We start from the raw sequence: 27,109 nt of genomic DNA on the forward strand, positions 1-27,109 counted from the left end.
AATGAGCGAGCTAAAACCTCAAGGGCATCTGAAGGGGATATCTTCAGATCTTTAGGCTGTTTGGGAGGGTAGAACTAAAACTCCCCAGAGGAGGTGGATTTGGGTCGAGCACAGCATGAAGAAATTCTTACACTGTGAGCGGCAAGAGTGGTCTGGGAAGCAAAGCACCACGGAGCAAGGTGACTGGTCCTGCTTGCGAGGGTGGGAGCAGAGGCCAGCTCGCCACCATTGCAGGGATGTTCCAGGGTGGTCATGCTTCAGGGAGGAGATTGGACAGAACACCCAGAGCCCCTCCCTTTGAAGTGGAGCATCTCAGGTGTTGTAAGCCCGATTCCTACGTGCACGCTCTGTGGCGGCTGAGATCCTGAGAGGCTGATTCCCTGACCCATCTGCATGAGGATGCACAGCCCGAGGTTGAAGGGACCGGGATGTGAGGGTTCCATCTTCTTCATCTTGGCAAAGCCCTGTCATTTGTAGTCTGACATCTCCTGGGTCACGGCTTTATGCTGCTGCTTCTTTGCTGTGAGCCCTTCCCAAGAGCAGGGAACAGTCACTGCTCTGGTGAAGCCCCCATGAGGAGTCTGGCCTGGGAGGGGCTGCCCCTCGTAGCAGAAGAGCAGAGGCTTGCAGTGAGGTCTGGGAGATGCCGCTCCGGTAAAGAGCTGGGCCAGGAGGGGTGTCTCTCCCAAGGCTGCTCCACTGTTGGGGAAGCAGTCCTTTCTCTCAGAGGCTTATATCCTCATGTTTTGAGCTCCTAGAAAATCAATCCTCTCTTGCTTCCCTTGGTTTTCTCTCCTACCAGGAATTTGGAGGAGCGATGGTTTGTCTCCAAGTCTTTCCTCACCGGTTGTGCATTTTCCCACTTGCCAGCTTCCCTTCCTTCCCACCCCCTCTCAATGCTTCTGGTCTGTGACCTACCTTACCTTCTAGAAATGCAGGAGAAGCTGTGTGATCATGGGCCAGCCACCTACCCTCTCTGAACCACGAGGGCTTCCTCAGGCAGCGGGACAGCCATGGTGCTCAGACAGAATGTTCCAGTACTGCACCGGTTCCACCCGCCCTGACCCAAGCTTCTCTCACTGCTTCCCCACAGGGACTGCATCATGCTCTGTTGCCTGAACAGCGGCACCAGCTTCATGGCTGGGTTTGCCATCTTCTCGGTCCTGGGCTTCATGGCATATGAGCAAGGGGTGCCCATCGCCGAGGTAGCAGAGTCAGGTAAGTTTGCCAAAGAGAAACTATGATCTTCCTCCTCAACTCGCTCTTCTCCTGGGCTCAGGTCTCAGGAGGGGGCCCACTGTCCATCCACAAACCAGGCTCCTGGGAGGGAGCCACCAGCCCAGAGAACCGTCACCTGGTCGACCACAGGAGCTTTCACTGGCATCCCTGCCTCCCCTATTGTCCCCTCTGTTCCATGCACCTCTGACCCTACAGAGTGATTTTTTTTTTCAAAATGCAAACCTGGACGTGTCCTTCCCTGACGAAGAGCCTGTTTTGGCTTCTCCTAGGGCTGACCTCTCAGTGTGGCCCCCAAGGCCCTGCACTGCCCAGCTCCTGTGGTCTCACCCTCCACCTTGCTCCCCTGTGCTCACTCTGCCCCACCACACTGTGGTCTGCTTTCACTTCTGCAACATCGCTCTCTCCCTCCCTGCCACCCCAGGACCTTTGCACATGCTGTTCCCTCTGCTTAGAGGACCTCTTTCCCTTTCCTTGTTCTAGATGTAGAATCACCATGAGTGTGACATTCCTAGTGTAAGATGACATGTGTTTGTATCAAACACACCACAGGTAGGGTTATTGCTGCTAAGGTAATTGTGCAAAATGGTGAATAACTCTCCCCTTGATTTACATTTTTTTGAATTCTGGGAAAATTCAGTGTATAGTTAAAAGTACAAAAATAGTTTGCATTTACATAACAGAGTTAGCCTCTCACCTCCAATACATCTAAATAGGTTTTTCACCTGCAAGAATGTCTGGTAGGACAGTTAGTCAGGAGCGTCACAGGGGGCCCAGCCTCCCTGGCCTCCATCTACTCAATGCCGGTCATCCCTCCATTTGTTATGACGCACCCCTGGGGCTGCGTTCCCTACACTGAGTACCCTAGTCTGGGGTGTGGCTGCTTTTGCCTGACGCGCACAGAGAGGGAAGCACCCCTCTGACCCACCAAGCTGGGCAGGGTGGTAGATGTGGACACTGGAGCAGGAAGCTGGTTGCCAAGCTCTGCTTCATGACCACTCGGGCTCCACCTTCCTCTGCATGGTGTCTGTCAGAGGGACAGACAGTCCCTGCTGAAATCAGGGGGCCAGAGCTGGACCAGAGGATGTTAATATGATCGAAGCTCTCAATCATCGAGTGCCTGCTCTGGGCAGGAACTGTCTCATATGATCCTCGACTCAGCCCTCCGAGGTGGCAGTTTTGCTACCCCCATTTTACAGATGAGAAAGGTGAGGCTCAGAGACGTGCCATCACTTATCCAAGGTCACACAGACTGGAAAGAACAGGGCTAGATTTAATCCAGGCCATGCTCTCACCACTCCATCCCGTTGCCCACTGGGGGCAGGCACCTGGCACTTCACGAAACATTCATGTTCCTCCCTCGCATTAAACCATGGGGCAGCCCTGTGAGGAGGCAGCATTACCTTCTCTATGGGACTTTTGCCCTCTCTGAGGGACCTTTGCCCTCTCTGAGAATCTGCGTCCTCGTCTGTAAAATGAGCAAACTAATTCCCACCTCAGGTGTTGAGTGCTATAGGATATCTACAGCACTATTGTTATTCTTTTTATCGTTATTTCCGTTTTACAGATGAAGCTCAGAGAAGAGTCATGGATAGAAAGCAAAAGAGCCAACTAAAAATAAATTTTATTGTTTTTTTTTCTTATTTCAAATTGAAAGCATATTCACTGTAGAAAGATGCTGAAATATTGACAAAGGAAAGTCTCCGATCTGAATCTCACTACACTTTGGGGTTTTCCTGCCAGGATTTTCCATACATACATAGCTATATCTATATTAATGAAAACTAGATCATATTAGGTTGCATTTTTCGATTCACAATAAAGCATGAGAGCTTTCTGCCACAGTAAATAAAGATCTCAATCATGAGTTTTAATGGCTGTGTGGTATTCCACTGAAAGGATGTACCATAATTGATTTACTGTGTCTCACTTGTCAGGCCCTGGGGTGGTTGTTCATATACTACCTCATGAAGTGCTCACAGCACCTCTGCAAGGCATGCTTTATCAAGGCCTGCATTTGTGGCTGTGCAGAATGTGCCCTGCACAACTCCAGGGGGCGTCATTCACATGGACAGCAGTCCTGGGCTTTATACTGCCCATTACAGACGAGGACTCTGTAACTCAGAGCATGAAGTGGTTCCCCTAAGGTCACACAGCCCATGGGTGGTACAGCCTGGCTCTAGCCTCTTCTGCTTCACCCTCCTGTGTCACTCCTGGTGCCAAGCAGGTAAGCCTGCTCTATGGTTAGGGGTGTGAATCAGACCAAGATCCCCTTTAGGAGTTCCCGCCATTTGGATAAATTGCATGTTGCAAGTATGTAGCCCCGTCACCCTTCTCAGCAGGTTCTTACAGGGAAATTTACAACTTTAAATACCTAATTAGAAGGAAGGTGTTTGTTTTTTTTTAACATCTTTATTGCAGTATAATTGCTTTACAATGGTGTGTTAGTTTCTGCTGTATAACAAAGTGAATCAGCTATACATATACATATATCCCCATATCCCCTCCCTCTTGTGTCTCCCTCCCACCTTCCCTATCCCACCCCTCTCGGTGGTCACAAAGCACCAAGCTGATCTCCCTGTGCTCTGCAGCTGCTTCCCACTAGCTATCTATTTTACATTTGGTAGTGTATATATGTCAATGCCACTCTCTCACTAGAAAGAAGGGTTTAAAGTAAAAAATTAAAGTTTTTATCGAAGAAGCTGAAAAAAAAGTACAAATTAAACCCAGAGTAAGTAGAAGCAAAGAGATAATAAAGGTGTGCTCGCTTCGGCAGCACATATACTAAAATTGAAACAATACAGAGAAGATAAGCATGGTCCCTGTGCAAGGATGACACGCAAATTCTTGAAGCGTTCCATATTTTAAAAATAAATAAATAATAAAGTTAAGACATACAAACAATAGAGAAAATTTTCAAAGCCAAAATTTGGTATTAGAAAAGATAGCAAAATTTATAACACCCTGGCAAGACTAATCAAGGAAAAAAACGGGAGAAAACACAAATTACTGATATCAGGAATGAAAGAGGAGATATGGCTACAGATACTATAGACATTAAAAACGAGAATAAGGAAATATCATGAACAACTTCAAGCAAATATACTTGATAATGTAAATTAAATGGACAGATTCCTAAAAATACATAATTTACTTAAAGTGACTCAAGAAGAAATAGAAAAACTAAATGGCTGTATATTTTGAAAAGAAATTGAATTCATTGTCAAAAATCTTTCTACCAAGAAGACTCCAAGCCCTGCTGGTTTCACTGGCAAGTTCTACCAACTGTTTAAAGAAGAAATAATATCACCCTTACACAAACTCTTTTAAAAATTAGAGGAAGTAAGAGTATCTGAGGACGACAGCTATAGAGCTACATATATCCCCATTTTTTTCCCCCAAAAAAGAAAAAAACAAGAAGGGAAAAGTATATTCTACAGAAAACTATGCCCCCTGCATAACCTGAAGCAGAAAATGTTGAAGCTGCAGATAACTGTAGCAGAAAGAAAAATCACCAATCCCAGTTCACAGTCTCCACCGCAAAGGCAAACCGAGAAGAACTGTGGACAGACAGAAGATAGAGGCTAGTGAAAGGACCTAAGAGTGATTTGGAGCAACCACCAGAAAGATTAAATCTACTCTAAACTTGAATGTACTGGAAAGGATCCAGACAGATCCCTTAGCAGGGACTACAGAGAAGGGATTCAACGTAGGTGTGATTTCAAGGGGCATGGGCCATTTAAAGGGACAGGCACATTTTAAAGGAGGTACCATTTGAAATACAAAGCTTCTTGGGGAGCAAAAAGGCAAAAAGAAATGGAAAACACCCTTTTACAATGAGATGGTGAAGGGAAACCAAGAAAAGGGGATAAAATGTAAATACCTGCAAAACAAAAGAGAACCATAAAGTCAGGGTGTGAAAATGGGAGCTCACCCTTCCCCCATCACCAGAACAAAAGGCTGCTAATGTGCCTGGACTTTGCAGTACTGGCAGAAGAGGGCACTGTTAAGCTGGGACTATTGTAAAATACCCAAGAACACGAACAAGAGAAAAGTCAAGTCCCTGCAGAACTACTATAGAAAATCAGGAGTAGAAAAGTTCCCACGTATCTATGAAGAACCACACTGTGCCTCTGAAAACCAACCATGAAATAGAAGAAAATTGTAAGTCAACACTCCAAACAGAATTAAATATACTCAAACAAGCATCTGAGGATGTGAAAAAACTCTTTGAACCAGAAATTTTAACAAATGCATGAGGAGAACAGGAATGAATGAAAAGGGAGTTGATTGAAATCAGGGAAAAAATGAGAAAAATGGAAAGATATTGTTATCTCAGAAATGAAGAATAAATTGCAAAGTATCAAATGGAGAATAGTCTCAATAAAAGGCATTTTTAAAAGGAAGGAAAACAACCAAGTGAATGAGAATGACATAAAGAAGTAAAAATGATCCCTCCAAAAAAGTAGAGGGAAGACCAGCAAAGAAGAAAATATTCATATTATCAGAGCCCCTAAAGAAAAATAAATAAATAAAACAATGGAACAGAGGTAATATTTAAAACTATAATCCAAGAAAACTTTTTAGAAACAGAAAAAGAGCTGAATATACACATTGAAAGGACTCCTTGGGTACTAGGGAAAATTAACCCAGAGTGATCAACTCCAAGACATCTTAGTAAAGATACTAGATTTCAAAGATAAAGATAAAATCCTCAAGCCTTCCAGGCAAAAAAAGACCAAATAACTGATAACAGCAAAAGTATTAAACCGGCATCATACTTTTCAAAACTAACATACAAGACAACTATGGGGCAGCATTTTTTTTAAATTCACACAAAGAAGTGTGAACCAAAGATCTGATATCTGGCCATGTCTTCAAATGTTAAAGCTATAGAAAAAACATTTTCAATATACAAGAACTTAGAGACTTATACAATCTTCAGCCCTTTGGAAGAATCTGCCAGAGGGTGAACTTCATCCAACCCATTAACAACTGGGAAAACTTCAGAAAAAGGACTGATGGTAAGCACTTAAAATATATATAAGTATACATATAAGACCAAAACAAAGGTGGGGAAAAAGATAGAGGACTAATGTAGAAATATGCTACATACTGTTACAAAGTAGAAATCATTAACCAAAAAATAGAGGAGGCAAGAGAAAATATCAATAGAAAAAGCTCACTGATGTATGAGCAATAGGTGATAGTAAAGGATACTGGGGGTGAAACCTGGAAAGCCAGATAGTAAAGATTTACATAAGAGAACAAGGGCCTAAGAGCATTTTAAAAAGGTACAAGTATAAAAGTAACTACTAGAATAAAAACATAAACCTTCCTAAATACCAAAATAATAATAATAATAAAATTATAAAAAAAAGAACAAAGAAGACACACTCATAGAGATACATATAAAAATATACATAATTATAAAATATATTGTCAGTTAAGACCAAATATATCAATCATATCAATAAATGTGAATGATCTTAACTATTAAAAGAAAAAGATTTTCAATTTGGCTCACAAAATAAGACCTACGCACAGGCATACTTTGTTTTATTGTGCTTCACTTTGTTGTGCTTCACAGATACTGCATTTTTTACAAATTAATGCTTTGTGGCAACCCTGCATACTCCGTTTACTGCGGATAAAATGCTATCAAATAGCACGGAATGCTACAGAGAAATCGCTCTGGAAAAGAAGAGTCAACCGATGCCGCAAACTTCACTGTCATCTTATTTTAAGACATTGCCACAGCGACCCCAACCTTCAGCATCAACCACCTGATCGGTCAGCAGCCATCCACATTGCGGCAAGACCCTCCACCAGCAAAAAAATTATGACTCACTGAAGGCTCAGATGATGGTTAGCATTTTTAGTAATAACGTATTTTTTAATTAAGGTATTGTTTTTTTAGACATAATGGTATTGTACACTTAGTAGACTACAGTATAGTGTAAACATAACTTTTATATTTGCTGGGAAACCAAAAAAATTCATGTGACTCACTCTATTGTGATATTCACTTTGTTGTGGTGGTCTGGAACTGAGCCTGCAGCATCTCTTGAGGTGTGCCTGTGTGTGCAGTATATAAGAGACACATCTAAAACAAAATGATTCACAAAGCCTAAAAATAAAGGGATAGATGATGATAACAATTCTGATATCAGACAAAGTAGCATTCAAGCCCAAATGCATTAAGCATGACAAAGGATGCTTTTTAATGTTAAAAGCCACAATTCACAATGAAGATATAACACACAAAAAAATGTATGCACTAAATAACACAGCAATAATCTTTATGAAGCAAAAACTGCAGGAGATGCAAGGAGACAGAGATAGAAATAAACTAACAAGAAGAGAAAACTTTACTAAACACATTTATCAATAAAAGTGAAAGAATGAAAATAAATTAATTACATCCCCTGTTTAGAAAAATAAGAAAAACAACAACAAAATGAACTAACAGAAAGCACAAGGAAGGAAATAATAAAGATAAAAGCAGAAAGTAATGAAGTAGAAAATAGAAAAATAGTAGATCTGGTTTTTTAAAAATAATAAATTAAGCAACCTAAATGTCCATCAACAGGAATGGATAAAGAAGATATGGTACATATATACAATGGAATATTACTCAGCCATAAAAAAGAATGAAATAATGCCATTTGCAGCAACATGGATGGACCTAGAGATTGTCATACTGAGTGAAGTAAGTCAGACCGAGAAAGACAAATATCATATGATATTGCTTATATGTGGAATCTGAAAAAAGGGTACAAATGAACTTGCCTACAAAACAGAAATTGAGTTACAGGTATAGAAAACAAACTTATGGTTACCAGGGGATCAGGGGGTAGGGATAAATTGGGATATTGGGATTGACATATACACACTATAATATATAAAATAGATACCTAATAAGGACCTACTGTATAGCACGGGGAACTCTACTCAATACTCTGTAATGGCCTATTTGGGAGAAGAATCAAAAAAGAGTGGATTTATGTATCAATATATGTATAACTGATTCACTTTGTTGTACACCTGAAACTAACACAACATTGTAAATCAACTATGCTCTAATAAAAGTTAAAATAATAATAATAATAAATTAAAATTCTAGGTTTTTAGAAATAAAAATAGGCAAATCACCAGATGATCAAGAAAAAAAGTGGGGAAGAACATAAAAATAGCAAAATTAGAAAGGACAAAGGGGAAATAACCATTGAAGCAGAAGACATTTTTAAAAATCATAAGAGATTATTTTGCAATCCTCTTTGCATATAAATTTGAAAACCTAGATGAAATGAATATTTTCCTAGGGAAATAGAGATTGCTAAAATTGACCCCATTTGATTTAGAAAGCTTAAACAGGCCAATTTCCGTAGAAAAAATAGAGAAAGTTATTGAGGAACTACCCCACAAAAAAACAACAGGCCCAGATGGTTTCTCAGAAGAATTCTACAAAACCTTTGGAACCAGCTAGGCCCAGTGCTCTATAAATTATTCCAGAACATTGAAAGGGGAGGAAACTTTCCTAACTCATTATATGAAAAGTATAATATTGATACCTAAACCAAATAGACAATGCAAAGAAAGAAAGCTACAGATTAATATCACTCATGCGTATTGATGCAGAAATACTAAATAAAATATTAGCAAATTCAAATCCAAAATATTAGAATCCGAAATCACATTAAGAAGGTAATATACCATGTCCAAGTAGGATTTATTATAGGAGTAATGTAAGGTTGATTTAACACTAAGAAAGCCATTAATATCACACACTATATTAATAGCCCAAATAAAATAAATCATAAAATTATCTCCATAGATACTGAAAAAGTCTTTGAAAAATTCAACATTTATTCACTATTAAAAAAATCAAGTAAATAGAAATTGAAGCATATTTTTTTAAATAGGTATGCATATCAAAGTTTAAAAAGCAAGTATCTATTATAGTCCACCCATCATGTAAGAAAGAAGGAGATAAAAGAAAATATGTCTGCGTGTTTGTGTAAAAATAAATAGAAAATAAATAAATAGAAAGGAGAAAACTTATTAAGTGTTATTAATAATCAATTGTTTATTATTTATTAATAATTAATAAATATTAATTAATAATATTAATTATTGGTATTTTAATATTAATAAATATTTTAATTATTGATGTTTAATTACTTATTAAAGATTAATAATTATTAAATAATATTATTAAATATTAATTATTAATAATAAACTTATTGTTTATTTATTTAAAAATAAATAGGAGAAACTAGAAAAGAAAGAGCATGGTTACTTGAAGGGGTGGGTAGAAAAGGGATAGAAAAGGGGGAAGAATAAGAAGTAAGGACGAGAAGGAAGCACCCCTTCTCTGAGTATATATCTTTATTAGTTCTGACCCTTAGAGTCACAGTAATATTTCACATACCACCCGAAATAAATAGTTGCCTTTTGTGGGTGGAACCAAAATGTAATACAAATAGTAACAAACGAACTTAACTATATTACAAACGAACAATGCAACCATACTTAAGAGAATGGGGAAGAAAAGAGCTAACATAAGTGAATTTCAGGAAGCAGTATGTTGACTGAAAACTGTAAGGCTAAAAAAAATTACTGTACCCTTGTTGGTAAAAGGAAATGGGTTAGCAATTCTAAACTATTACATGGGTGTGTTAGGATTGAACAAACAAGTCAATATAGATAATTCGAGGCAGATTTTTCACTGCCTGAAAAAGAAGTTACAAATAAGGAAAGTAAAGAAGCTAGAATGAACTGTATTAGAATTGGAGGTATAAGTATGGACTTATGGTTTTAATATTTATACATGTAGATATAGACACATAAGCATGTATGTTTGTGTGGGTAAATATACATATACGTGTTTCCTAGCTTTGTGTGCTGAGAGGATCTGTAAGCAATGATACTCCAGTAGCAATGAGCATACCTAGTGGTCAGATCTTGGTTTCTAAATGCCATTTAGAAAGGAACCAGAGCCCCTTGGAGAAGCAATTGATTTGAGTGCTGGGGAAGGACAAGATGAAGTTGGAACATATTATGGTGCCCCTAAAATAAGAAAGTACTCAGAAAAATGTTGGAGGTATGTCAGAAAGACATAAGAATCAATCTGAAGAAGTTCCCAATGGCCAAACCAGGGATAATTTGAATAGCAAAATAAATAATGATAGTATTGGATTATGACCCCTAGAATAAACTAAGTACCCAGGAGTCCATACCTGAAATTAATAAAAATTGAATAAATAAGCGGATGTGACAGGGCAGCTCTTTCTTACAGAAAAATTCTAATTACTAAATATAGAAGGAATGAAGAAAATATAAACCCATTAGGCAAACACCATAGGGATAATTGTTGCAGGCAAGATCCACCAATGGATGATAAAATCAATGGATAAAGGTTTGACTTGAAAGAGGATATTTTCATGATCTCAAAGTATCCTCCCCAAGATGGTTACCAATTACAAAGGGAAACATGGTAACTTTATAGTGGAGAAAACTGGCATTCACCAACGTACCCAAATGATCAAGGTAAACATCTCCTGTACTAAGTTTTATTGACATCCTGTGTCCCCTTATATGATAAACTGAGAAAGACACAATATCACTTCTATAGTTTTCTTGCCAAAAATATGCATAATCTCAGTTTAATAATGAGAACATCAGACAAACTCACATTGAGGAGCATTCTGCAAAATAATGACCAGTACTCATCAAAAGGTCATGAAAGACAGGAAAGGGCTGAGGAACTGTCACAGGATGGAGGAGACTAAAGACAGACAGCCGTGAAGTGCAAAGTGGAATCCTGAATTGGATACTGGGACAGAATAAAGGACATTAGGAGAAAACTGATGGAATATGAGTAAAGTCTGTAGCTTAATTAATAGTATTATACCAATGTTAATTTCCTAGCTATTAAATATTAAATGCTTTACCCTAAAATCTGAAACAAAGCAAAGATGTATGCTGTCTCCACTTCTATTCCATATAATACTGGAATTCCTAGAGAGTGTGATAAGGCAAGAAAAATAAATAAAAAATATTAAGATTGGAAAGGAAGAATAAAAACTGTCTTCATTCATAAACATCATGATTGACCACATAGAGAAGGCCTAAGAAACCTACAGAAAAAAATTACTAAGTGAATTTAGTAAGGTCACAGGATAAAAAGATAAAAAACAAAAATCTATTGAATTGTGTATATGCTAGCAACAAACAATTGGAAAATTTTAAACTTCTGATTTTCACAAGACACAATTAAAAAATTGAAAAGGCAAGCCCCAGACTTGGAGGAAATATTTATAATACTTCTCTCTCATAAAGGATTTATATCCCAGGGACTTCCCTGGTGGTCCAGTGGGTAAAACTCCGAGCTCCCAATGCAGGGGGCCTGGGTTCAATTCCTGGTCGGGGAACTAGATCCCGCATGCATGCCACAACTAAGAGCCTGCATGCTGCAACTAAAGATCTCGCATGCCACACTAAGACCCCGTGCAGACTAAATAAATAAATACCAAAAAAAAATGTTTAGAAAGGATTTATATCCCAAATATGTTATAAAGAAGTCTCACAACTCAATAAAAAGGAGACAACCCAAGCAAAATTGGCAAAGGCTCAAGAGGCATTTCACAAAAGGAGATATATGAATGGGCAATAAAGATATGTGAAGATACTCCACATCGTTAGTCATCAGGGAAATAGAAATTAAAAACAGAATGATAAAATAATACTTCAGGCCTGCTATGTTTAAATTTAAAAGACTGACAACATCAGGGACTTCCCTGGTGGTCCAGTGGGTAAGACTCTGCATTCCCAATGCAGGGGGCCCGGTTTGATCCCTGGTCGGGGAACTAGATCCTGTGTGCATGCCACAACTAAGAGTTCGCATGCCACAACTAAGAAGCCCGTAGGCCGCAACTAAGAAGTCCACATGCTGCAACTAAGAAGTCTGCATGCTGCAACTAAAAGATCCCGCATGCTGCAATGAAGATCTTGCGTGCCACAACTAAGACCCAGCGCAGCCTAAATAAATAAATGAATGAATGAATGAATGAATGAATGAATGACAACATCAAGTGTTGACAAGGATGTGGAGCCACTGGAACTCTCAAACATTGCTGGTAGGAATGTAAAATGGCACAGTTAACTTCGGAAGTCAGTTGGGCATTTCTTAGAAAGTTAAACATATAATTGCCATATGACCTGGTAACTCCAGGTAGGACGGATAAAGCTAATCTAAGGTGAAAAAATATCAGATCAGTGGTTGACCAGGGCAAAGACAGGGAATGAGGGTGGAGAGACTGCAGAGGGGCCCCAGGGGATGATGGAAGTATTCTATATCATTTTTTTAAATTAATTTATTTATTTTTATTTTTGGCTGTGTTGGGTCTTCGTTTCTGTGCGAGGGCTTTCTCTAGTTGTGGCGAGCGGGGGCCACTCTTCATTGCGGTGCGCGGGCCTCTTACTGTCCCAGCCTCTCTTGTTGCGGAGCACAGGCTCCAGACGCGCAGGCTCAGTAGTTGTGGCTCACGGGCCTAGTTGCTCCGCGGCATGTGGGATCTTCCCAGACCAGGGCTCGAACCCGTATCCCCTGCATTGGCAGGCAGATTCTCAACCACTGCGCCACCAGGGAAGCCCCAGTATTCTATATCTTGATTGCAGTGGTGGTTATCTGGGTGTATCCACTTTTCAAAACTCATTGAACTGTACACTTAAAATGAATGCTTATTATAGGTAAATTAGACTTTAACAAGGCTGTTTTTAAGGTAGAAAACAATCAGAATGAATGTTTTTTGAACATTTACCTTTTTAAGTGCTTTCCATATTCTGTATCATCCCACTGAATTCCCCAAACCACCCTATTAGGTAGGACTACATTGTTCCCATTTTCTAGCTGAGGAGACAGAGGTAGATCTCACAGTAAAGAATGAGGATCTGAACCCTTGACCACTGTGCTACAGGGCTAGAACGTCACAATCTCGCCCTTGACATTAATAAAGCTCATCCTGAGGATGTGCTAACAAGCCCTCCACTGGGAGCAGCCAAGAGAAGTGAGTGTGGATCTGGGAAATGAGAGGAGACGCCCAAAGGAAGAGGTGGCCTGGGGGGACCAGCATTTGTCCAAGCCTGGACTTCTAACTACTTACATAGGAATCATCAGGTGCCTGGTCCTTGCCTCACCCTAGACCGACTGAATTAGAATCCCTGGGATGGGCCTGAGAGCCTGCATTTTAATAAGAATGTCCCCCTCCTACCCCCACCTACCCCAGTAGGAAGAGTAGAGACAGGTCTGTGCAGAGGAAGGTCTGGGTGTCAGTCCAACCTGGGCTTGAATCTGACCCTTCCAGACCCTTGCTTCCCTCTCTCTGCCTCAGCTTGCTCATCTGTACAATGGGCATCATAATAGTACCAATAGCATGAGGTGGCTGGGAGATTTACGTGATTTGAGTGAGAATTAGTCACAGCGCCTGGCACAAAGGAAGCACTCAATACATGTTGGATTAAAATAACAATTGAATGCGGCATTGAACTCCACTCAGCACCTTTCTCTCTCCTTCCTCTCCAGGCCCCGGCCTGGCCTTTATCGCTTACCCCAAGGCCGTCACCATGATTCCCCTCTCCCCACTGTGGGCCACCTTGTTCTTCATGATGCTCATCTTCCTGGGCCTGGACAGCCAGGTAAGAGGGGAGCCCAGGCTGGAAGGGCAGGGAGCCAGGTATATTGCTCTCCAGAACAGCTCTGAGACCTACACACCACGTCCTGGTCCTTGTCGTCAGAACCACCCAGACCCTGGAGGACACGGGGATGTGGAAGAGCATCTTCTTCTTCCTTCCTTTATCTCTGGATTGGGGCCCCCGTGTCATGCCACTGGCGGCCACATGGGTCCTCGGTACCACCACCAGCTACCGCTGCCCCGACATTCCACCTGCCTGCCTCTCTTCTCACTGTGGGCTTCTCCCGACCCACCCTCCACTTGGCAGCCCGCCTTCCTCCGTGAAGGCTGTAGAGTTAGAACTAGCAATTTATCTGTGCACATTTTCCTTTCTCTCCACACGAACATGTGCACTTACACCTTCTCACACTGTAAAACCCACCCAGCCCGCCCTCCCACCCTCCCACCCTCCTCCAATCCTCTCCTTGGTTTTCCTGCCAGAAACCTGTGACCTCCAGTCTCTCTTCTGTCCCAGAAATCTGCCCCTTGCCCTGCTGCTCCATCGTGGCTGGGTTTCCTAAGAGCCCCAGAGAAGGTTTTCCAGCCAAAGCCAGGTGCTCTGCTCTCAGACAGGGCTCTCTTGGCAAGGTGCTGCCCACCCCCCTACCTGTGACCTTGTGCGAGTCACTTAGCACCCAAGCCTGGTGGCTGGTGTGTCTGTCTATTCAGCCAAGTCCTATTTCTTCCCCTGGATGGTTTCTCAGAAACTGCTAAGCCGAGCTGCGGAAGCACCGAGTGTTTTTGCTGATAATCATCCCATCCATTGTTGCGGGCAGAGGCCTCAGGAGGGATTGGCAGCTTGTGTGACAGTGACAGGCCTGCCTCCGCAGGGGGTGTGGGGTCTGGGCCTTGGCTCTGTGAGTCCCTGGGCTGAGCCAGGCCAGCACTAGGACTGAGACACTTGGTTTGCAAAGGGGAACTGGGGGCCCAGAGGTCTGGCCTGGATGGCTGCTCTGCTCACCCCCAGGTGTAAATGGCATGGGCTTTGTGCCTGGGCTGTGTCCTCAGTTCTCAATCATGATAATGACATGGGCTGGGGGTCCCCTTTTCTTATCCTCATTTTGCAGAGGAAGAAACTGAGGCTCAGAAATGCTGAGTGACTTGCTGGGACATGCACCCAGGTCTGTGTGCTTCTTAGCCCACCTGCTCTGATGTCACTTCAGTTTAGGTGCTGGATCAACAGGCTCCCTGGAATCTCCTTCCTTCCCTGGGGACCCTGGAGAAAGGACAAGCACGGCCAGCCTTGCTGCAGAGGCAGGGCAGCCTGGAGGCTAGGAGTCCAGGTGTTGAAGCCAGACGGGGCTGGGTTTGAGTCCCAGCTGCAGGACTCTGGCCAGCTGTGTGACTCTGGGCTAGTCACTTCACCTCTCTGTGCTACAGTCCCTTTGCACAATAAGGATAGAAATCCGTACCCTAAGGAGGTGGACATGAACCAGAAAGGATTTGGAGCCAAAGAATGGCTCCAGGAAAGGGGGGGAGTGCCCCACAGTGGTGACAGCCAGCCTCTGGAACAAGATTGCCTGGTTAAATTCTGGCCCTAATATGTTATACCTCTGATCTCAGGGAAAGTTGCTTACACCCCTGTGCTTCCGTGTCTTCATTTACAAAACGGGTAATAATAGGACCTAACACCTAGAGGTTAAATAAATTAATATCTTTTAACTGCTTAGAACTGAGCCTGGCACACGACAAGCACCATGTGTTTGCCATTGTTGTTATTATTCATTTATTAAACATTTTCTGAGCATCTCCTCTGTGCCACTGGAAATAGATGAAAACGATGTGGCCTCTGCCCTCCAGGGTCTCACCTTCTTGCTAGGAGACAGATCAAGGGCAATCACGGGCCCCACGAGATGAGGGATATGGACTAGGCAGGGAAGAGAGGGGAGGTCTGTTCTGCCCATGTAGGAGGAAAGGAGGAGCAGTCAGGAAAAGGCTCATGTGGGAGGTCTGCCCACAGTGCTGGGAGAACCCAGGCAGGGGGGTAGGGATGTGCTGGAATATTTGGGCTGGGTGTTGATGGGTGAGTAGGAGTGTAACTTATCCCATACCCAGCCCTGTCTCAGCATGGCGAGACACAGATGCTTAGTGGCTCAGGCTCTGCCGTTGAAGCCTGCCCAGCCCAAACACAAGAGCTGGGTGTTAGCTCACCTGACTGCCCTCCCCCCAGCAGAGGGTCACTTGCCCACCAGAAGCAAAGGGCAAGGGAAATGTCACAGGCCTGGAGGACAAAACAAGTCAAGTCCCACCCACAGACCAGAGCCTGCCAGCAGCAGAGCCCTCAGCTCTCAGGACAGTTACAGGGACCCCCATCTTGCTTCCCAGGCAGAGGCTGGGTCTCATTTAAGTTGTTGACCCCAGAACAGGGCCCAGCACATAGGCACGTGATAGGCAGCATGGGGGGAGAAGGAATTCTAGAGTCAGGAGACCTCATTTCAAGTCCTGACCCTGCCACTTCCTTGCTGAGAGACTTTGGGCAGGTCACTTTCCCTCTCTGAGCCTCAGGGTCCTCATGTGTTAAATGGGCCTGCCGGAGTTCTGTAAACGCCGGGATTATTGTTTTTATTCTTGGGTCCTCCATCAGGGTGAATAAGTGTGGGAATGAAGGTGAGACCCAGTGGAAAGGAAGCCCAGGGTTTAAGGCTGCTGTGCTTGCCCGGAGCCAGGGCCACTAACAACGGCCTTTCTCTTGGGTTTCACACCATCATTTCTACCCTGTCCAGTTTGTGTGTGTGGAAAGCCTGGTGACCGCTGTGGTGGACATGTACCCCAAGGTCTTCCGGAGGGGCTATCGGCGGGAGCTGCTCATCCTGGCCCTGTCGGTCACCTCCTATTTTCTGGGCCTCGTGATGTTAACGGAGGTGAGTGATAAGGATACAGGTAAGTGATGTGAACAGGGTAGCACAAGGGTTAAGCGCCTGGGCTTTGGGTTAGCAGATCTGACACTGACTAGCTGTGTGACCCTGGCTCCAGGTCCAGCACTTCTCGGGGACTCCGTGTTCTTACGTTTGTAATGGGTTGCTGTGAGACTCCATGGAAGTTTTCATTAAGCCCTTAGCTCAGTGTCCTGCATGTGTAAGTGCGCAGCGCAAGGTCTCCACTTTACCGCCAGAGGGAATAAAACTCCCAGAGGGAAAGGCTGGGTTTACCTGGTCATCGTGAACGTCTGGATGCCGGGGCCACCCCTTTCAGTAACTTCTGGGTGAAGGGGACAGTGTCAGCTACGGAACCCTCAACTAGTTACTATTATCGACCTCAAGTTCAGAGGAGGCTTTTCTGGGGCATCACTGAGAATAGGCATGAGGAATTGGGCACCTTCAGGCGCTGTGTGTTCCCGCCCCAGCCCTTCATGTGTACCCTCTTCTTGTCTCTGCCTGGGGTCAGGAGGGGCTCATCATGACCCTAAATTAAGACTGTCTCAGAAAGCCATGATTCTCTTCCCTCCTGCAGCCATCCTGTCTAATAAATACTTTCTTAAGTACCTTGGGAAGGTGAGATTAGATATCTTTTTATCCACACTCACAAAATTAATTAATTTTAAAAGCCAAACCACCCCCCACCAAAAAGCCTAAAAACTGTTGTCTAGAGACAAAAAGAGGTTTTGTAAGAAACATGGAAAGAAATGAGGGAATTCAGAATCTGTCAAAGCAGCTGATATGGTACTGAAGTCAGTCTGTTGATCGTCATCCTCCACTTCTCAGTTCAAATGCCACCTCCTCCTGGAAGCCTCCTCTGCTTTCCTTCCCACTCAGGACTTCATTCTAAGCTCAGCTCAGCCTCCCTCTGGCCATTACAATGACCTGTCTGTTCACCTGCTGCCCCTACCAGGCCCCGAGGTCCTCAAGAACAGGAGCTGGCCTTGACCTGCTCTGCACCCTTGGGGCCTGGCACGGGGTGGGCTCTGGGGCGTGGCGGCTGGTGTTATTACTGCTCCTAGTCATTGTCACATTAATGGGAGTGATAATCAGCGTTTGAGCAAATGAATGGTGCAGCACTTCCCATTTCCTCCTCTGCTCTCCCCACACGGAGAACCAGCGAGGCAGTGAGCAGGGCCTCATTAAGTGCTTATTAATTATGCAAAGTAGAGTCTTTTGTCACGCATAAATTGGGGGGTTAACCTGATGCCTTAAAAAGGCTGGTGGCGCTACAAGAAGAGCAGGCATTGGAGGGCGTCCCTGGCTTGCAGCAGGCAGGTGGAGGGCCCTCCTGGACACCGGCCCTGGGTGCCCTGCTCACAGAGCTTTCCAGCCCACCCTCCTCCAGGCCTCGGGTCTGCCCCGGGGCACCTGGGGCCCCAGCCCATCAGGGAGCCGGCGCTGCGTCTGCCCAGGACCAGCGTGTCCTTGAGTGATCACACCGGGAAGTTCACACTGCCAAATGGGCCCTGTCGGCCTCAGTAATTGCTGGCAGGATCTTCTCCCTCATTTAAACACATTTAAAGCTCTCCCCTAGGGAAAAACTAGTCCGCAAATATCTAATCTTCCACTGAGGCAGTGTGGTGGGTGGTGAAGGGCACGGGCTCTGCAGCCGGACACTTGGGCTCAGTCCTCAGCCCCACGACTGGGCAGCTGGTGGCCTGTGGTGCGTATTCTCACTGGCCCAGGCCTCGGGTTCCCCCACATGAGCACTGAGGGTAACTGTAGCGCCTGCCCTGTGGTCACACTGTGCAGGAACAGCTAAACTGAGACCTGGGGACCAGTTACAACAGAGCTGGCAGTTGGAGAGCACTGCGTTAAGGCTTCCTTCTGGGTTTTTTTAATGTATGATGTTTGTGGAAGGAGACCCTCAGGAGAGCAATTAGGAGGGCAGTCCTGGGTTTAACTCAGAAAGCTCCTTACCCTCAGAGACTTGAACACCTGCCATATCTGTCACAGACAGGAGGCCCCAGACCAGATACGGCCCAGCGATCCATGTTGTTTCCCCCTCACTGTGATTTTTTAAGAAGACGAAGAGGTTACCAAAATTAAAGAGAAAGATTTCTCAAGAAAATATGGATTTTTGGCATCTTCCAGAAAATCTGTAGACGTGGCTGCCCAGGCCTACGTCCCCCAGCAGCCATCGACCGGAGTTGTGTGGCCACGTGGGGCCTGTGCTCTCCAGTTAGCCACAGTCCCCACCACTCCCTGCTGTCACACACTAGGACCACTTGGACTCAGCACTGAGATGTTGCCCCTGATCTAGTTGAAGAGATGAATGAGGAAACAAATAGTCCCAGGGTGTGTGGTCTTTCACATGACAGAAGGAGGCCCGGGGGCTTTGGGAACACAGAGAAGAAGCTTAGTCCCAAGAAGTCCCTGTGGCAGACACATAAGGAGGCTGTCCAGGCTTCATCCTGGCCTCTTAACCTCCGTCCTGGCATTTGGAACACCTCCCCCAACCCGACCCTCCCTCCCTTTTGTACTGTTATTTCTGCTGCTTTTGATTGTCCCGCTAAGGACTCTCGTGTTGTAGGATTTTCTTTACGGATCCCAACCCTTCCCACACCTGCATCTGGCCTCCCCTCCTCTGCCCACCCAGATGCCTCCCCTGCCTCCCAGAGATCCTCCCAGATCACCCTGGCCAGCCAAGCTTGCACCTCCCTGGCCTTCCACTGAACTTAATCATCAGAGATTTGCATATCACAGAGCTGGCCCACTTTGTTCCCGCATCCCACAAAGATTGCGCACCTAACATGTGCCGAGTCTTTGGCCAGAAACAGGGACACAGCTGTGGACAAGCCATTCAGAGTCCCTCCCCAATGGGGCACTCACTCCATATGATTCAACTTGCACTTACGGGGACATACTGCAAGCCGGGCCCTGCGCTGAGGGTGGGAGACACACAGAGGACCAGTGGGGGGGCCTTCCCAGCGGGAGCTCAGAGCTAACAGAGTAGCCGATGGCGGAACACTTTTTTTTTAAACTATGAATCCTTAAAATGTGCTATGGAGGCCCAAAGAAAGAACGAGGCTGTCAGGGAGGGCTTCTTGGAGGAGGTGACATTTGAGGTGAGCTTTGAAGGAACTTACCCAGTGAAAGGGAATAGCATGTGCAAAGGCACAGAAGTGAGACAGTCCCTTGGTGTGTCCAGGAGGGAGCATGTTGAGGGGGACTGTGGGAAGGGGAGCTGAGGCCCAGTGAGGAGGGCGGCCCTGGCTGGCAGGCTGAAGGAAGCCAAGGGGTAATTGTAAACTGTAGGGTGACATGATTGGATTTGCAGGTTGGAAAGGTCCCTGTGAAAGCTGGTGTGTGGAAGGGTAGGAGAGGGAGGCTGGAGGCAGGGAGGCCAGTGGGGAGGCTGTCACAGCCACCTGGAGAGAGGTGCTGAGCCTGCCCAACCTCCAGTCTCTGGTCTTCTGTGTTGTCTCTGACATTTGGGGACCAGGGACAAGACAAACCATCGCAATCCCAGCAACCCCCAGAAGGTGGTCTTAGGGGGCGCCCAGGTGTGGTGGGCACAGTGTTCCAGGACCCTGGGGAGACCAGTCTGTCTGGGTGGAAGTGAGTCCCGATTGGTGGTAGCGCAGGGCAGAGGGCCCTTCCCAAGGCCAGCTGGCTGACCCTGCTCTCCAGTGTGTCTGTCACTCTGTCCATATTTCTGTCCTCTCACTTCCCAGGGCGGCATGTACATCTTCCAGCTCTTTGACTCCTACGCCGCCAGTGGGATGTGCCTTCTCTTTGTGGCCATCTTTGAGTGCATCTGCATCGGCTGGGTGTACGGTAAGTAGAGGCCGAGCCCTCCCGCACCCCAGAGGCCACCATGGTGCCCAGCACACGGGCACCTGGGACCTGGCTGGGCCTGGGCTCCCTGTGGCTGGTCTCCATCTGCATCAACCTCTTCGTCCTCCCCTCAGGGACTTCTTGTCCTTTCCCACTTGTCGGGAGACCCTCCTGCTTTTATATCCCTGCAGCAGAGGGAGGGGTTCCCGGCTCAGACACTATGACCTTGATTCTGTCCTTCTGCCCCTGATGCTCAGTTTTCCTATCTGCAAAATGGAGTAGTATAAAAAGTCACCATGTCTCCGAGCAGGAGGTAATGTAGGCAAAGCAGCCAGCCCAGTGCCTGGCCCTCAGTCAGCACGCGCCTTCTGGTCCTCCTGTTTCCCAAACCGTATGATGAGTGCGTGAGGGTTGCTGGGCTGGATGATGATGCACACTCCCAAGTGTGGTTCGGGAATAGACACCCCACAGGCCACCCCTCCGGCCCTCACCTTCAGAGCCCTGACCCCCACCCCCGTGCAGGTCAGCCAGCCCCTGGCCCTGCCTCAAAGGGACCACCTTCCTCCTTTCCCTCAGAAACTCCTGCCCGTTTCCTGGACCTCACTGCCCAAGGTCAGAAGGGGTCCTCCCAGTATTGAACCAGAGTCCCTTCTACTGCAGTTTATCCTGACACCTCACATATGTAACACCTTGGTAGTTTTTAAGCGGTAAATAGGGTTCCTGCCGCAATTTGTCTTGGGCTGGGGAAACCAGACACTCATAGCCTTCCCTCTGAGTCTTGTACAGAAATCTTCTGGGGTGTGTGTGCCCGTCTTCTTTATTCTGGACAGGAAGCAACCGCTTCTATGATAACATCGAAGACATGATTGGCTACCGGCCGTTGTCGCTCATCAAATGGTGCTGGAAAGTCGTGACCCCCGGGATCTGTGCGGTAAGGGCCCTGCCAGGAGCCGCCTGCAGCCCACCCACCCACCCACGTACTTCTCCACCCCAGAGCCCAGACCTGGCTGAGGCTGAGACTGAGGAGGTGATGTCCCCCTGGGGACCCTCTGTGCCCTCAGAAAGTCCTAGGCACCTGACACCTTTCAAAGCCGGCATTGTGGGGACAGTCTCTGGGCTTGGCCAGGGGACCTCACTAGGACCCCAGCCCTGCAACCAGCTTGCTGTGTGATTGTGAGCAAATCACCTCCCTTCTTGGGACCTCAGGTTCTATGCCTGCATATGTATAGCAGGTGGCTGGGACCTGCCTCTGTGGGGCCGAGGGTCCCATGAAAGGCATTTGTCTCTGCTGTTCACAGTGAAGCAACAGCGTGAGGGTAAAGAGGGGCTCACGCTCTGCCCCTCACATCAGACCAGGAGAGGCCTTTGTGAGAGGATGTTTAATTAAAAAAACAAAACCCCCTGCTCTTCACCTGTTCTTGGCACTGGAAGTATCTCAGAGCATCTTCACAAACCATCTTAGTTCTGAAAGGCAGCTTTGAAACCAGCCCTGAGAAGTAGCTAGGAAAAAATAATAATTCCTGACTGGGCAGAGGCTGGGGGTGAGGCTCCTGGGGGTCGGGGAGGGTCTCCTGGGATCTGTGGGGGTCAGTTCCCCATGTTTCTCGCTGTGGACCCAGCAGGGCCTCACCTCTCCGAGGCCGCCACATGGAGTTGACTGTCTCCCCTGCTGGCTGCCCACACGCAGGCTGAGGGCCGCCCCAGGGACCTTTCCCCGTCTCCTCACAGGGCATCTTCATCTTCTTCCTGGTCAAGTACAAGCCCCTCAAGTACAACAACATCTACACCTACCCCGCCTGGGGCTATGGCATTGGCTGGCTCATGGCCCTGTCCTCCATGCTCTGCATCCCGCTCTGGGTCTTCATCAAGGTGTGGAAGACGGAAGGGACGCTGCCGGAGGTGAGCAGCCTGGGAGTAGGGGTCAGCAAGGGTGGCTCAGAGGTGGGGGGGTATGGCCATGGTGGGGCTGGCTGTGCTGGGAGGACTGGTGAGTGTGGGCACAGCCATGGGCACATCTGGGTCCCCGCTTCCTCATCTGGGCAATGGGTGTGATGAGAACGTGCCCCTACGTGTCTCCCGGGGAAGCCTGGACAGCTCCTCCCTGGCGGGTATTCATCGTTACTGCTGTGCTGAGGCCTCGGGGTTGAGACGTTTTCCCTGAGCTCAGCCTCAGTTTACTCATCTGTAGAATGGGTCAACAGCAGTCCCTCACTTACAGAGGTGGTTTGAGGACTCAGTGAGTATGCAGAGGGAAAGCACTTAGACCAGGACCTGGGAGAGAGAGAGAGACCAAGTGTTAGCTCGTACTGCTCTGTTGATTCTGTTCATTAAGGACCCCATTCCCAGGGCACAGGGAGAGGGTCTGACATTTGCGGAACATCTGTCCTGTGTCGTCACTGTGCCAAGCTCTCTCCGTGCTGCATCTCCTCTAGTCCTCAGAGAAATTAAGTCATTCGCCTAGGATCACACAGCCAAAAATTAGCAAACCAAAATTTTTTAACAGTTTTATTGAGGTATGTTTTCTATATCATATCATAAAATTCACCCATTTCAGGTATACAATTCAGTGGGGGTTTTTTTAGTAACTTTCTGTGTAGTGCAGTCATCACCATAAATCAGTTTGCAAATATTTTTATTTATTTATTTATTTAATTTATTTATTTTTAAGATCCCTGGTGCTCATTCCCAGTAAGCCCTGTTCCCAACCCCAGACACACACAAATCTGTCTCTGTGTGTGTGCCTCTTATGGGCGTTTCCTGCCAGTGGAATCCTGCAGTATGTGGTCTCTTGGTAGCAGAGTGAATTCGGACCCCAACCCGTCATACCCCCCGCACCCACTCTCTCTTCACTCTCCTTTCCCACCCGCTGGCAGATCAGAAGGTCTGAGTCAGCCTCTCGCCCATTTTGCAAACTGTCTGCTGTGTGCCTGATGCTGCTCTAAGCCATCTACAAGCACTAGGCCACTGAATCCTCACAGCAGTCTTGTGAGGTGGAGGAGCTTCCTGTCCCCATGTCACAAGTGAGGAAGCTGAGCACAGAGAAGTGAAGCAAGTTACCCAAGGGCACACAGCCTCTGAGTGATGGAGCAGGTACCCTGTGCCCCCCGCCCCCCGCCGCCTCGTTCCTGCCCCAACGCAGCACCCCAGGGCTCTCGGGGCTGACCTGTGTCTCACAAGCATGGGGCATGTGTGCAGACACCCACAGACGAGAGCCAGCTCAGAGTCGGCTCCAGGCAGCCCTCCTGCCCTTCTGGGCCTGAGCTCCAGAAAAGCCAACATCCAGCCAGGAGGGGCAAGCTGAGAGGGAAGGTCCCTTTCTCCAGCCTGCTCGTGCCCTCAGAGCAAGTCAGGGTCCTCCGCTCCTGCAGGGAATGTAGGTCAAGGGCAGTTGTTAATTCTGGTTTGGGACCAGACGTGTCCAGAGGAGAGCAGCCCTGGAGCCCTAACACCTTGGCCATGGCGGGCCCCTGCCAGTTAGTTCACCTCCCTCCATTTCCAGAAGGTTCTGCCCGCTGATGGGAAGGATCTGGAAGGAAAAATGGGGTCAGAGAATTGCTGTGAGGGTGGGTAGTCTGTGCTAAGAGCTGTGGATGGGTCAACAAATCTGAGGCCACCTCATGACAACGCTACAGGCAGGTGCCACTGTGACCCCTTTGACAGATGAGGGAACGAGACACAGAGGGGTAAGTTCTTGCCCCAGTTAAGTGGTGGGACTGGGAGTCAAGCCCAGGTGTCTGGTTCCAGAACCCGTGCTCCCAGCTTCTGTCCTGTGTCAGGAGCCTAGCACCATGCCTGGCACCCAGGAGGTGCTCGGCATTGCCGAGGGGTGGGCGGGGGTGCGGGATCTGCCTGTTAATCCCACCCGGGCAGGATAGGTCCAGCCTCTCTCAGGCACGGCAGGATCTGAAAGAGAAAACAGAACCTTGATCATAAGAAACCAGCCACCCCAAAGTCTTCCCAGCCTTCCTGGGGAGAAGGTTTATGCCCAGGAAAGGCCTCCCAAATCCTGGCCTGATGTCTTCTGGAGGTGCACATGAGGCTGAGGTGTGGGACCCGAGGCCGGGCCGAGGGGGCAGGAGTGTGTGTCCAGGGTCTGCCCGTGGCCTCCACTCCCTCATCGGTAGAGTAGACGATGGCCACCCTGTCTGCGCCCAGCCCAGAGCCGGCCACTCTGCCAGGCGGCGTGAGGCTGTGGCCTTAGGGATAACGTTTCCGTCTTCAGACACACGCCGCCTGTTCCCCTGGATGGGGAGCGTGATGACAGCCTTTTGTGGGAAACGTACCCGTTTATCCAGCGATCATTATATGAACGGCTCTGGAGGTGCCGTAGCTCATCCTCACAGCAGCCCTTCGGGCAGGTACTCCTATCCCATTTCACAGATGGGAAAACACAGCTCAGAGATGTTAGGTGACTTGCCCCACATGTAGTGAGGCTGAGCAGCGGCTCACACCCCAGCTTCCCTGTCTCCACGGGAGGAGGGATGCAGCAAGCAGCCCTGGGTACAGCTCTCACGTCCTGGCCACCTGCAGCGGGCCAGGTACAGGGTGGGCACTTCCGCTCACTGTCTCCTTACTCCTCATCCAGTGATAGCAGTGGGTACCCTGGTGTCCCCATGTCCGGGGGTGGGGGGCGGGAAACTGAGACCCGGAGGTCCACGCATCGTCCAGGACAGAGCTCTGAGTGGCAGGGCTGGGGCTGGTGGCTCCACTGCCCCGAGGTGTCCACCGTGCCGTTGGGAGGTGCCAAGGCAGGCCCAGGACCCTGGCAGCCACTCTCAGACAGCTCTTTTCCTCTCCAACCATGTAGAAATTCCGGAAGTTGACGACCCCCAGCGCCGATCTGAACATGCGGGGCAAGCTTGGGGCAGGCCCACGGACGGTGATGGTTAATGACTGTGACGCCAAACTCAAGGGTGATGGGACCATTGCAGCTATCACAGAGAAGGAGACGCACTTCTGAGCGCCCCTGCCACCTTGATGCCTCTCTTCCTCCTCGTCCCCGCCGTGCCCGCCGTCCCCGCCCTGTGTACAAATGAATATCTGAACCACGTACTTCACCTAATAGTAGAGGCTTGCTCGTTTTGCACAGGATTTATTAACAAGTTAATTCTAAGGTGGCCGCACCCACTCTGGTTTCAAGTCACATCCCCTCCTCGCCCCCCAGTTGCCATGTGAGTAACAATACGAAGAGATAATCCTGTACAGGGACTAGTATCATCCTCTTGTGCTAGGACGGTTTTAACCAGCATTTTCTAGGGGTTAGGAAGTTGTATCATAGGGTCAGACTTTTATACTCGGGCTGTGGGGCAGGTGGGCGGGAGCAATGCCTGTCCCCCTCCATCAGCCTTTGAACCGACCGGTTCATGTCCCACCTTTGACCCTGACCGCGCGCGCAGCTGCCCTTCCTCCGCGCTGCCATGCTTCCACTTCAGCCCCTCCCTTTCCCATCCTCAGCTTCCTAGAGGTGGGTTTGCAGACAGCAAGGCTGTGTCAGAGAAGAAGAAGTCCCAGCAGACTCAGGACTCCTGGGTGGCAGGCCCTCCTCTTCCCTGGCCCCACCGAGTGATCTGGGGCACTTCCCTCCCCTCTCGGGCCTCAGCTTCTGCGTGTCCCCAGTGAGGAGGGCTGGATCAGGTGACCTCTGAGGTTCTGCCCACCTGGCTACATCTCTTGGGGATGCTCTGCGTGCCTCCTTGGCTTGCAGACCTGCTGTTGATCTTGGGTTCTTCTGAAGACTCGCAGGTGGGCAGTCCCTTGCCCCTCACCCCCTTATTTAAAATCAAGTTTATCATGGAAACTATGTGGTTTGATTTCATCCATGGGCATTCCCATCCTCGAGACCAGCCAGGTCCTCGGCCCTATGGCAGGGCTCTGCCTGGCCGTCTGCTCGCACCCTCGGCTCTGCCTCTCTGTCCCCCTCAGCAGGGCTGGCTGGAGTTGCCTGTGCGCTGGTTCTCGGGCCCAGGCAGCAGCCTCTATTCTGCTTGCGGCTGTCTGTCCTGCCACTGCCCCCGCCGGGATCTGCATTGTAGGACCTTCCACCAGCCTCCCGGGAGGGAGCTATGGTTGGGCCTGGAGCCTGGTTTCCTCCTCCAGCCCCTTCTTTGTCCCCCTGCCTCGTTTCCTCCCTCTCGCTGTCGCCGCTGCCCTCCTCCCTCTCCTGCCATCCTGTGACCTCCAATCCCTCCCCATCCTTCCTGTCACCAGCAGAACCCTGGAATTCTCACAAGGCTTCTTCCCTACCTTTTTCCCAGGAGCCAACCCACCTGCCTGTCTGGCCAGGGAGCTGAGAAGCCTCAGCCTCACTGCTGGGGAGATGGGGGCTCCCACCCCTCCCTCGGTACAGCCCTGGGGTCTGGGGGGGGCGGTGTCTGGTGCTGCTGCAGGCCTCCCTGGCTGATCCCTCTCTTCTTTGATTGGATTTGACGTCAAGCCTCTGCC

The 27,109-nt window shown here is 47.7% G+C and overlaps 1 protein-coding gene and 1 non-coding gene across 2 annotated transcripts in view; both read left to right on the forward strand.

Annotated features, from left to right (window-relative positions):
- SLC6A11 (solute carrier family 6 member 11) overlaps nt 1–25,628 on the forward strand; it is a 119,971-nt gene extending 94,343 nt beyond the window's left edge. Inside the window, exons 8-14 of the mRNA XM_061195587.1 lie at nt 1,094–1,218; nt 13,823–13,935; nt 16,694–16,831; nt 20,566–20,668; nt 21,499–21,599; nt 22,397–22,567; nt 25,476–25,628. Of these exons, the coding sequence (XP_061051570.1) occupies nt 1,094–1,218; nt 13,823–13,935; nt 16,694–16,831; nt 20,566–20,668; nt 21,499–21,599; nt 22,397–22,567; nt 25,476–25,628 (904 nt within the window). The remainder of the gene's footprint in view (nt 1–1,093; nt 1,219–13,822; nt 13,936–16,693; nt 16,832–20,565; nt 20,669–21,498; nt 21,600–22,396; nt 22,568–25,475) is intronic.
- On the forward strand, nt 3,997–4,103 carry LOC133095860 (U6 spliceosomal RNA). The gene has a single exon (XR_009701716.1). It is a non-coding gene; the product is annotated as a U6 spliceosomal RNA (small nuclear RNA).
- Nucleotides 25,629–27,109: the final 1,481 nt, after the last annotated feature.

The sequence above is a fragment of the Eubalaena glacialis genome, chromosome 7 (assembly GCF_028564815.1).
Source record: "Eubalaena glacialis isolate mEubGla1 chromosome 7, mEubGla1.1.hap2.+ XY, whole genome shotgun sequence".
Classification (NCBI taxonomy): Eukaryota; Metazoa; Chordata; class Mammalia; order Artiodactyla; family Balaenidae; genus Eubalaena; species Eubalaena glacialis.